Genomic DNA, 13,051 nt, shown 5'->3' with positions numbered 1-13,051 from the left:
CACGCGTGGAAGCAGTTGCTCCCGACGCCACATGGATACACTGCCGCATTCACCGAGAGGCTCTTGCGGCCAAGAGAATGCCTGACAGCTTCAAAGACATTTTGGACACTAGTGAATATGGTTCACTTCGTTAAAGCAAGACCCCTGAACTCTAGTGTATTTTCTGCATTATGCAATGATATGGGCAGCGACCATGTAACTCTTTTACAACATACAGAAGTGCACTGGTTATCAAGGGTCAAAATATTACGCATGTTTTAATTGAGAAACAGGCTTAAAGTTTTCTTCGCTGACCATAATTTTCACTTGTCCGCTTGCATGATGATGAGTTTCTCACACAACTGGCCTATCTGGGTGATGTTTTTTCTCACCTGAATGATCTGAATCTAGGATTACAGGGACTCTCCACAACTATATCCAATGTGCGGGACAAAATGAAGGCTATGATTAAGAAGTTGGAGCTCTTTTCTCTTCTCTGTCTGCATTAACAAGGACAACACACAGGTCTTTCCATCATTCTATGATTTTTTTGGGTGAAAATTAACTCAAGCTTACGGACAATGTCAAATGTGATATAGCGAAGCACCTGAGTTAGCTGGGTGCGCAATTACGCAGGTACTTTACTGAAACGGACAACACAAACAACTGGATTCGTTAGGTCTATCCGTAATCGTTCGTTAGGTCTATCCGAGATTCTCTGCTTTTTTTGACACCACACTACAAAAAGCAAGTCCTGGAGGCTCTAGTTTTCTTTTATCCTGATTATTGTCTAGTTGTGGTCAAGTGCTGCAAAGAAAGATCTAGTTAAGCTGCAGCTGTCCCAGAACAGAGCGGCATGTCTTGCTCTTCATTGTAATCAGAGGGCTAATATAAATACCATGCATGTCTTCCATGGCATCACTTCTTCTTTTTATAAGAAATATTGTGTTGAAAATGACATTGTTTGCAGTCATCTTACACACAACTCTGGCACACACACTTACCCAAGCAGACATGCCACCAGGGGTCTTTTCACAGTCTCCAAATCCAGAACAAATTCAAGAAAGCGTACAGTATTACAGTTGAAGTCAGAAGTTTAAATACACCTTAGCCAAATCCATTTAAACTCAGTTTTTCACAATTCCTGATATTTAATCCTAGAAACATTCCCTGGCTTAGGTCAGTTAGGATCACCACTTTATTTTAAGAATGTGAAATGTCAGAATAATAGTAGAGATTTATTTCAGCTTTTTATTTATTTCATCACATTCCCAGTGGGTTAGAAGTTTACATACCCTCAATTAGTATTTGGTAGCATTGCCTTTTAAATTGTTTAACTTGTGTCATGTTTTGGGTACCCTTCCATAAGCTTCCCACAATAAGTTGGGTGAATTTTGGCCCATTCCTGCTGACATAACCTGGTGTAACTGAGCCAGGTTTGTAGGCCTCCTTGCTCTCACACATGCTTTTTCAGTTCTGCCCACAAATTTTCTATAGGGTTGAGGTCAGGGCTTTGTGATGGCCATTCCAATACCTTGACTTTGTTGTCCTCAAGTCATTTTGCCACAACTTTGGAAGTATGCCTGTCCATTTGGAAGTCCCATTTGCGACCAAGCTTTAACTTCCTGACTGATGTTTTGATGTTGCTTCAATATATCAAAATTATTTTCCTGCCTCATGATGGCATCTATTTTGTGATGTGCACCAGTCCCTCCTGCAGCAAAGCACCCCCACAACATGATACTGCCACCCCCGTGCTTCACGGTTGGGATGGTGTTCTTCAGCTTGTAAGCCTCCCCCTTTCTCCTCCAAACATAACGATGGTCATTATGGCCAAACAGTTCTATTTTTTTCATCAGACCAGAGGACATTTCTCCAAAAAGTATGATCTTTGTCCCCATGTGCAGTTGCAAACCATAGTCTGGCTTTTTTTATGGAGGTTTTGGAGCAGTGGCTTCTTTCTTGCTCAGCGGCCTTTCACGTTATGTCGATATAGGATTCGTTTTTACTGTGGATATAGATACTTTTGTACCTGTTTCCTCCAGCGTCTTCACAAGGTTCTTTTGTTGTTCTGGGATTGATTTGCACTTTTTGCACAAGTACATTAATCTCTAGGAGACAGAACGTGTCTCATTCCTGAGCGGTATGACAGATGCGTGGTTCCATGGTGTTTATACTTGCATACTATTGTTTGTACAGATGAACGTGGTACCTTCAGGCATTTGGAAATTGTTCCCAAGGATGAACTAGACTTGTGGAGGTCTACAAAAAAAATTGAGGTCTTGGGTGATTTATTTTGATTTTCCCATGATGTCAAGCAAAGAGGCACTGAGTTTGAAGGTAGTCCATGAAATACAACCACAGGTACACCTTCAATTGACTCAAATTATGTCAATTAACTTATCAGAAGCTTCTTAAGACATTTGTTTTTTATAAGAATTTATAAGAATTTTCCAAGCTGTTTAAAGGCACAGTCAACTTAGTGTATGTAAACTTGTGACCCACTGGAATGAATTATAAGTTAAATAATCTGTCTGTAAACAATTGTTAGAAAAATGTACAAAATAGATGTCCTAACCGACTTGCCAAAACTATAGTTTTTTAAACAGGAAATTTGTGGTGTGGTTGAAAAATGAGTTTTAATGACTCCAACCTAAGTGTATGTAAACTTCCTACTTCAACTGTATATAGAGCCAGTATTGCATGGCACTCCCTTCCATCTCATGTTGCTAAAATGAACAGAAAACCTGGTTTAAAAAAACAGATAAAGCAACACCACATAGTACAATGCCTCTCCCTTATTGACCTATATATGTTGTGTGTATGTATTGATATGAAGGCTATGTGTGCTTATGTAGTTCTGTCCTTGAGCTGTTCTTGTATATTAATGTTCTGTATTATATCATGTTTTGTGTATACCCTAGGAAGAGTAGCTGCTGCTTTTGCAACAGCTAATGGGGATCCTAATAAAATACCAATAAATACCATACCTTTTAATGTATATTTCAATGTATGACTTTAAATAACTATCTTGTTTTTGTTTGTTTGTTAATACTTTTATTTTATTATTCTATGATGTGAAACACTTTGTTACTTGTACTGAAAAGCACTATACAAATAAACGTGTCTGGAGGGCGGTGGGGAGTGGGAGCTCAGTCTGCCAGGTTGGCGCGGGAAGAGCTCAGCAGAGATTACTTGGGTGAGTGAACGTTGGCACTGGCCATGTCCTGCTTCCATCCGGTCCCCACCAACTCTCCCCTCTTTCAGAGGGCCACCATGCCAGGAAGCAGGGCTTCATTTAGGAGGGTTGGAGAGGAGGACATGTTGCACATTAGTCTGCAGCCCAGAAAGCCCCATAGGAATTAGCATGACTCAAGTATATTTATTCACATTACCAACTAAGATGTAACGTGTGAAGACACTACTTTAAGCTTTATGATTAATTTAATGTCATGGCATTAAGTTCCATCACTAATGCTCCACCTCCACACTTTTTCTTGGTTAAAAACTGACATTAGTTTTAATTGATTCTCAATTCCTCATGAATAAGTTGTTTCGAACTGCTGATAGATTTTAACAGCTTTCTAGGCCGATTAAACCAGTGTATAGTTTGGTTAGTGTGAAGTCTTTTCAATCTTTGTCACAGTTAAGGCCACATAATGGACCGGTCATATTGTACACTGTGAGGTCTCTTACTATCATGTTATGACAGTTTTAACCTGTAACCTGTTAAGGTTATGTTCAGGAAGCTGCTCCACTCAAAATATCTTTCTTGTAATCCCCCCCCCCCTCCCCGAATTTCATCACCCATTGCTTTCACCCAACTACAACGACGGATTGAATAAATCCAGATTATGTGTTGAAGCTGATTATTCTTTTTATAGCGACAGGAGTCTGACGACTGCCAAACCGAGCAGCTCTGACTGTCACGCCAGACTCCATTGAAGTGGTCCCTATTACAGCCTTCGGTTAATGACCCTCTCGCAACACTGTGCATCTCCCACCCTTATTCATAAGCACTCGCCTAAATGAGAAAATGGGGCTATTTGGTCTCTGATGCCCGAAATGTCCTTTAATTGATCACTAATGTGACTCCTCGATTAAAGCCATGGCTTTTCCTGTGGGGTTGCCTCTTGATTACATTTGGAACACACAATTCTCTGTGAACCCTGGTGGATATTAATGCACACTCATCTGTCATGTCAGCTAGTAAACCGCATAGTAATTAAGTAGTGTGTGAATGTCCTCAAGCTGATGACCAACATTACTCATTACTTGAGTGTGTCTTAAACCTTCACATACATACAAGAACCTGCACATTGGTCTAAATTTGAATCCTTCAGAATCCAGCTTTTGCCTGACATGACGTGGCCTGCAGCAACAACAAAAAGTACAAAAACTCAGCTGTGGTGCTGCTACATGATGTAAAAATATAGACCACAGATGTTGCGTGCGCGAGCGTTGCAAAATAAATGTGCACATGTTATTCAATCATTTCATCCAAACTGCTTGCGCGTGTCATCGGTTTTTACATACTAACCCACATGGGTGATTGAAAGATGGAGAGATTATTCAAAGAAAACGAACTAAAAACGAACTAGGTTTAGCCTTTTATCTGGGTATTAATTGTCCGAGTAGAGAACACACGATTTTGTACGACTCAAAATGGGTCAAAATTCTACAAAGATCCAGCACAAAAAGGACCATATGAATTTCAGGTAAAATAACAACCCCAATGTTCATCCCCTGGACACATGAGCTAGCAACTGCAAGCTAGTTAAATGTCCATGAGTGTTTCATGTGTTTCGACCTGTCGTCAAATTCATATAGTTGGTTCACAGTTGGTTTTGGTATTTTAACCTGCATGAACGCATCTGGTGGAGACAAATGAACATGTGCATCGGAGATATGTGTGGGACCGGTTTGGTCAAGGTTTAAGCAGCTTCTGCACATACCATACTATATGTGCTATGTGGAGCACAAACTTTTAACGTATTAAGTCTGAAAAGCTGTTTCCGAAATTCAGGTGGGATTTGTGAAGTGTTCTTGACCTATAATGCGTTTTAAAAAGGTATACATTAATAAGTAATGATGATTCATGTTTTATGATGCCAGAGAACGGATAAATGGACATCTGACTGCACACCATTCATTCCACCTGGACGGTGAAATAGAAACAGCAATGTTTCTGTTTCTCTGCTTGAATGTTAACAAGGGAATGCCCTCTTCCTTTTCTAGTATATTTGATTAAAACGCTGTAGCTTGCCCTCTGTATTTTCTATCTGAAGAATGCTTGATGCACTTTACAGGGTGTTGGCATTCCTTTAATGGAAAACTACACCCACAAACTATCTTTTAGTATTTGTTGCATGTCAGCAATTGAGAAATGCATCATATGGGCCAGATTTCTCTATTTTGAAAGTTACATATCTTGAAAACTTGATTACTGACATGCAAAATATTGTGGGAATATATCAATAATGGACTAATGAAACAAATACCAAAAGAGATTTTGGGTAGAGTTTTCCCTGTAAATACTGGCCATCATGTACATACATGGGCATATGTGCATATCACCACAGGACAGTTGGAGGGCTTGATTAAAAAGCATCTTGGGTAGTTAATTAAATATGGCTGTTCTATTGCCACAGCTTGACAGGTGGAGGCTGAAGACACTCTAATTAAGTCCCCTGGAGCTGTAGGTGGAGCAACTGGAGCCACAGCACACACACCTGAGTGCCTACACACACACCAATGGTGAGAGTAACACTCCCAAAAATGTTTGGGAAAATTCAGAAGGTCTAATTAAAATCCATCCGGTTGCAGAAGAGGTCAAATAAAACCATTTAGACAAAAGACTTGGTCTAATCTTTATACATGATAATAGTCACCGTTAAGATACACATTTGTATACTACGAGAACAACACAGAAGATAGAGATACTGAAACTTTTTACTGGTTTACCTAACCTGCAGGTTGGGGAAGAGCTGGTCATGGGTTTGTCTTCAGGGAAGCCTGGCATACAGAGTTTGAACCACCCTGTGACATGGGGGCTGGCCAAGCTTAGAAACCCTTTCTAGTGTTTCTCTTTGAGACTAATTCAATGTGGCCGCCAAACGTGGTAGTATTTTATATACACCGACAACTTTCTAAGGGGTACATCATAGGTTGTGTCCCATTCTACCATCGAGCAGAAGTAAAGTGGTGTGTGCCCATCAATGTGAATGTGAGCACTGGTAAGAGTTTAGGAGGGTGTCTGTGGTTAGTTTGATCTGGCTCTAGCTCCCTCCGCCTTGCTCAGTGAAGACAAACCCTCTGAACAAAAGCCTTTCCATGCACGACTTGTAAAGATTCATTATTGCTTACAGGAACAAAGCATTTTGTGTACATGGACACACAGTGCAGAGTCATGGAGAGCAATGGAGTGGCATAGGAAAAAGAAGGGGAGAGGGGGGAACAGACCTGAACAGCGTGGTCTGTTTCTATCAGCATGGGAAGGGTCATACTGGCATGGGGTTTTAAGGGAAGGGTCATACTGGCATGGGGGGTAAAAGGCAAGGGTCATACTGGCATGGGGGTTAAAGGGAAGGGTCATACCGGCATGGGGGGTAAAAGGAAAGGGTCATACTGGCATGGGGGGTAAAAGGGAAGGGTCATATAGGCATGGGGGGGTAAAAGGGAAGGGTCATATAGGCATGGGGGGGTGAAAGGGAAGGGTCATATAGGCATGGGGGGTAAAAGGGAAGGGTCATATAGGCATGGGGGGTAAAAGGGAAGGGTCATAGGCATGGGGGGTAAAATGGAAGGGTCATATAGGCATGGGGGGGTAAAAGGGAAGGGTCATATAGGCATGGGGGTAAAAGGGAAGGGTCATAGGCATGGGGGTAAAAGGGAAGGGTCATATAGACATGGGGGGTAAAAGGGAAGGGTCATATAGACATGGGGGGGGTTTAGGGAAGAGTCATATAGACATGGGGGTTTTAGGGAAGGGTCATATAGACATGGGGGGTAAAAGGGAAGGGTCATATAGACATGGGGGGTAAAAGGGAAGGGGCATATAGGCATGGGGGTAAAAGAGAAGGGTCATATAGACATGGGGGGGTAAAGGGAAGGGGCATATAGGCATGGGGGGGTAAAAGAGAAGGGTCATACAGACCTGGGGGTAAAAGGAAAGGGTCATATAGGCATGGGGGGTAAAAGAGAAGGGTCATATAGACATGGGGGTAAAAGGGAAGGGTCATATAGACATGGGGGTAAAAGGGAAGGGTCATATAGACATGGGGGGTAAAAGGGAAGGGTCATATAGACATGGGGGGGTAGAAGGGAAGACTCATACCGCAGAAGTGGATGAGAGAGAGAGGAACTATGGGATATGTGATCAAGCAGGTTTAGCTGGGGAATTATAGCATACACTTTTCTGTTTATGGCTTGAAGATTCAGCGTCTTATGAAAGACTGCAGAGTTAGAGGACTGTGAGGTGGGGGACCATTTTGACATTTTAGTGGAAATGTGGCCCAGCATTTGAATTCCCATGTTCCCTTGTCACTCAAGCACTGCTAAAGTACACAACTCTACTTCCAAAGGTGTCACATGAAAAGTACTGGGGGCTGGGGGCTGTGAAGCTTGATATCAACACAGAATATTGTTCCACCATCCTGCTGACTTTACAGTGTTGATTTTAAATAGTAGACTTACAAGACAGACCACATGAATACCCTCAACACGTATACACACCCACACGTACGCCTTCACACATTCATACCTACATGTACATAATATGTGAAATTACGATAAATTCCAATAAGCAATTGGTGCCCCATCCGAGGAACATTTAAGATGTGAAAGATGTGCGTTTTTTTTGCTCTCAAAAAGAAGCAGAAAGCTTTGAAAAAGCAGTTGATGTGGGTGGTGGTGGGACTGGGGAGGAAGTTGGGGGGACTCGGGGCATTTGATAAATACCCTTACATATTCGACTTTCTCGTTGTCTTTCATAACTGGTCAGAAAATGTCAATTTGTGTGGTCCACTGTTCCAAGAGTCAAAATGCAGGTGTTGCTTACGCAAAGGGAAAGATACAGAAGCATGGGCATCTTTCTGCCTGAGAGTCAGTGTGCTTATCCACATCCTGCTCTCTCAGAGTGGAACACCAGGATAGAATACTCAGATTTGCGAGGATACGGTGGATAGCTGATAAAGTATCTCATGATGAACAAACGCCTCCAGAATAGTGTGTCCTCCAGGTGTACCGCATCAAGACACGGTTGTCTTACATCCACAGTCCAAAAACCCCATTACTGTCTAAGTCCTACTGGCCCATCTATGAAGGTCCCGGGAGAGCTCCATGTACATTCGACAACTGGAATACATTCTACTTTCTGGGGATCTTTCACGATGACACTGTCCAAATGGCCTTCTGTAAATGACCACCATGTTCTTCAGTGGGGAGGCCACCGGGCGACCAACGGCTAGGTGTTTCAGGGTAGCAGTAAGCAATGACAGTGACTGGGAACTGACTGACTGGCTGGGGGTATTTCGCTGTGTGACTGTGGGTCAGTGAGGGGATTTGGCCTCTCATACCCTGTGTCCTTGTCTCCTGCTCCTGGGAACTCAGTGGGATTGGGGAGGGAAGGGGGGGGGTAAGTATGGAAATGGCACAATGTGTTTAGTAAGAGTTAAAAATGTCAGGAATGGCACAAACAATTCCTGTTTTCTTAAAGGTGAAAAGATTGGGAGTTTTTCCAACAGCAAGACTGAACTGTCTTTGATATATATTAAACAACGGTTGCCTGGGCCAGGAGAATGGAGGCACATTTTACAGAACCTAGTCATTGCTACAGTATATAGCATCTTCTATGGAGTTTCAATATAAAATAAACATTCACATTTGAAAGGATGGTGAGATTAAGATTCATTTACTATATTTGTCAAACCAGAGATGAAGTCTTTGACATTCATCATTCTTATGCTCTAAGGTTGTTAGTGAACTTTAAGCAGGATAGTCGTTGGTTAAGTAGCCCCTGTAAGTGATATGAAACACATGGGTCCATATTGTATTGGGAAGCTTAGAAAGGGTTTTGTTGACTGAGGCTCAAAATTCCCATAAACTTTGTTCTTGTTTAGGAAAGGCACATGTTCTGCTGAGTCGTCTGAACTATCTTGGCCAAGTAAGTCTGGCAACTTATTCACACCCAGTCTGTTGGGAATTATTTATTGTCAATGAGAACACATCTCGTGTTTAGTTTTATGTAAACGTTACCTCAATTTGACAGGCATGGCAAGGACTGACTGTCTGCTCTTGGATGACGTCATCCCCAAAATTATAAATAGAATATAATTTCTTAATAATATCCCTTCTACATGCCATTATCCTCTATTGTACTCCCATCTGGAATACATATCAGTCTATATATGTTGGGTTTATTCAGGTAAGTGACCACTACTTATAATCCTGTATTAAGTACTCCCATCTATGAAGGTAGAGTGGGCGGATAATGTGTTTTGCCATTATGAATCGGAAAGTACAGTACAGTGTGTGTTTGCAATACGGGCCAGGAGCAGGAATTGTTATTGCCTCCTGAATGGGGCTGTGTGAGTATGGGGAGGGGTAGGTAGATTGTCTCCTGAATGGGGCTGTGAGGGTATCGGGAGGGGTAGGTAGATTGCCTCCTGAATGGGGCTGTGTGGGTATGGGGAGGGGTAGGTAAATTGCCTCCTGAATGGGGCTGTGTGGGTATGGGGAGGGGTAGGTAGATTGCCTCCTGAAAGGGGCTGTGAGGGTATGGGTGTGGAGCCAGTGTCCTGGATGGGGAACTCATGATGGATGGATGAATGAAATAATGACTGTAGTCAGATAGAGGAAGGGGCAGGAGATCGAGGAGCTAGTGAAGATTAGGTCACATCATCAGATTCTGCTGCCGTGGGGCAGGTGGGGAAGGGCCACCCCGGGCCTCCTCTCGGGGCAGCGCTGGGGGTAGGGCACACTACAGGTGGAGTGCAGCAGGCCAGGGAGCTCCCTGGGGGCACGGCCCCAACGCCGGGACACCCACCCCCACCTGGGGCTCACGCACTCCATCCTCCGGGTGCGCCTCCCCGCGTGGCCAAACAGGGAGGCCGCCAGGGTCCATTGTCCGTCTGAGCTGGGTTCCTGGCAGGCGGGGACACAGGGTTTAGGCTGGGACTTGTGCCTGGAGCCCTGGAGCCCCTCCTCTAGGCAGGGCAACCAGGCCGCCCCATGGCCCTCGGTAGGCATGAGATTCTGGGTGAGGGCTAAGGAGGGGGTAGGGTGTGAGCAGGCAGGGGGGAGCCTGATTCGACCATCCTCTCCCAGCATGGGCCCCAGCAGGCCTAGGCTGGTTCTGTCTGTCAACGAGTCTGTGCGGTCTTCATAGCCCAGGTCGGCTGGAGCCGAGCACTGCTGCAGGAAACAATGACCCTTCCCCCCAACGTCCGTGGTGCTCCCGTCCTGGCAGCCCATCTCCCCTTGACCTTCTTCCTCCACCTCCGCCACTTCCTCATCCTTTCCCTCCTCCCCCTCTTCGTCCTCCTCTCCCGGCGGGGGCGCGCGGAGGTCTCTGAGGAAGACCACAATGACTGAGATGTTGTCGCTAGAGCCGGCGTCACGGGCCGAGGCCACCAGCTTGTGGGCCACCATGGTGCTGTCGCCGCTGTTCTCCGTCAGGTGGTCGCTGACCACACGCACCGCCTCTTCGGGGCTGACTGTGTCGTAGAAGCCGTCGCAGGCCAGGATCAGGTAGTCCTCCGTGCCATCCAATGGGACGATGTGTTGGTCAGCAACGCCAGAGATGTAGGGCTTGTGCTCATTGTCACCTGTCAATCACCAAGATAAAGAGAGATAAGAAACAAAGAAAACAAATCATGTATTCTATATATTGTCAAATGTTTCTCATTGAAGCACTTTTTATTAAAACAGTAACCTGTTAAACCCTCAAAGAGCTGACAACAACTTCATGTGATATTCAGTGCTGCTTTATCTGTCAAGTCCACAAGGCTATGCATCTGTTTTGAAATCATGGTTGAGAAAAACAAAGAATAAATGTTCATTTAAAATGTAATAATAAATGATACATCTTCTGCTTGCCACCTTATCACCTAAAGGTGTTGTTCAGTACTCCAAACCGAGTTAAGAGCGCCTAAACGTGTTGTTCAGTACTCCAAACCGAGTTAAGAGCGCCTAAACGTGTTGTTCAGTACTCCAAACCGAGTTAAGAGCGCCTAAACCGAGTTAAGAGCGCCCAAATGTGTTGTTCAGTACTCCGCTATTCACCTGCTATTCGTTCGGGATGGAAATCTAAGAAATGAACGTGTGGCAGAGGTGTGTCTACAGATACGCCTTATTCTGACCTTGACTTAAACCCTTCATAATTCCACCACCTTTATGTGAGAGGAAACCATGAATAAAGTTGAGTGAATCTGCAGTTTCCAAGTGGAAAAAGCATCCACTTAATTTTTTATGATAGAAATAACATAATTCTCAATGCACTGTAATTTACAACTTGATACGTGCTATTGATAAGAGCTAGGTAAATGAGTAATCCGTTTGGAGAAGGGAATTGTAAGTATAAATGATACTTGTTTTATTTCAACTGGAGACAAATGTGAAACCAGTCATATGGCAGCAAACTGAAGCATATCAACATTCCCACAGTAAAGTTTATGAAATACTGTGCCATTATGTCGAATTTTAATTGTACAGCCTTTAACTTGCAGGGATAGGAACTCTTGAATGGCTTAATTATAGGCTACCCTAACACCAGTTGGTGCTAAAACGGAGACGAATCTGCATATATTTAGATGGATTTATTTGATTGATCCTTACTTCCGTTCTCTTGATGTATTCTAGTCTGTCGACAAAATAAAAGGTACATCGTATTTAAAGGGATGGCTTCAGATAAATGTACCGAAAACCCTATTGAATGAAAACTCCACGAGAAAAGTTCCGCTGTTGAATTACATTTATTCAGCGCGCAAGGGAACAACACCTGCAAAGCCCGTTACGCACCTTCATAAAGTACGTTTGAAACTGCTGAGAAGTGCATATGAAAGGCGTGCGTAAGAAAAGCGTAATTCTCGGTCCTTTGTGACTAATGTATTTATATATACGTATGAATATCAGTGTTGCAATATCTGTCTTCTCTCCTCCTTCATGCAGCAGGTATTAAACAGTTGTTATGTAGCAGCCATTTGCTGTCGAGGAAGTGGTTGTTTTGATATCAGATTAGTGGAGCTTTAGGATTAGGGAGCAGCAGGTCACAGTAGGGCTTTCTCGCTAGCCACCACTAAAATAACTATCAGGAAATAAGACTAGAAGCTAGCCTCAAGTTACCTTGTGCATCAAGGCTGGGGGTCAATTAGAATTGAGGTCAGTTATTTCCATTTTTGGGGGGAAATAAAATCGAATCACTTCTTGAATAGACTTCAATTCAAATTGACCCCAACCCTATTGTGTATGTAAATGAGTACAGTTGGATTCTAAGGAAGTCTTTACAGTGGATTCCAATGTAAAGGCCATTTGTTTTCAAGAGAACAACAGTATTGTTGGGATTGTGATGATGTATTATTGGAGCTGTGAGATTGTTCCATCTAATCCCATTAGGATTTTAAATAGCTGCTGGGAAATCAGACTGGTCACCTAACCTAAAGTTACATACACTTGTGTATGCATAAAGTTACAGGAAACCCTCAACCCCCACCTCTGGGTTGCTATTTGTCTCCCACTCAGCACAGTGGCAGCTGATCCTTGGCTGTGGCACTCAATCACCAAGATAGTTTAGACTGATTATGGGCCTCCTGCTGAGTGGTGAGTTGCACACACACACACGACACACACACACTCTCTGCTCGACACACTCCGACCTCTTGTACTTCATACGGTAATTGTATAAATACAAGGCATAGAGTGATTGTTTGCACCTATGGCTCTGGATACGGACAGGCTGCCATTAACCCTCCACGTTCCGAACCAGATGACACAGCCTCCCAGAGCCTCAATACGCTGCTTCTCATCCTGCAGAGGGAGAAAGAAAGATAGTATTATGTACAATGATATGTGGTTG

The 13,051-nt window shown here is 43.5% G+C and overlaps 1 protein-coding gene across 1 annotated transcript in view; it reads right to left on the bottom strand.

The window, feature by feature from the left end:
* Positions 1-5,837: 5,837 nt before the first annotated feature.
* The window catches only part of LOC124000397 (protein phosphatase 1E-like), a 66,347-nt gene continuing 59,133 nt past the window's right edge, over positions 5,838-13,051 (bottom strand). The window contains exons 6-7 of the mRNA XM_046306719.1: positions 12,909-13,002; positions 5,838-10,805 (exon numbers count right to left, since the gene is read on the bottom strand). Coding sequence (XP_046162675.1) covers positions 9,880-10,805; positions 12,909-13,002 — 1,020 coding nt within the window. The 3' untranslated portion in view covers positions 5,838-9,879. The remainder of the gene's footprint in view (positions 10,806-12,908; positions 13,003-13,051) is intronic.

The sequence above is a fragment of the Oncorhynchus gorbuscha genome, linkage group LG16, assembly GCF_021184085.1.
Source record: "Oncorhynchus gorbuscha isolate QuinsamMale2020 ecotype Even-year linkage group LG16, OgorEven_v1.0, whole genome shotgun sequence".
NCBI classification, from domain to species: domain Eukaryota; kingdom Metazoa; phylum Chordata; class Actinopteri; order Salmoniformes; family Salmonidae; genus Oncorhynchus; species Oncorhynchus gorbuscha.
This window is presented reverse-complemented; position numbering and strand designations above follow the sequence as displayed.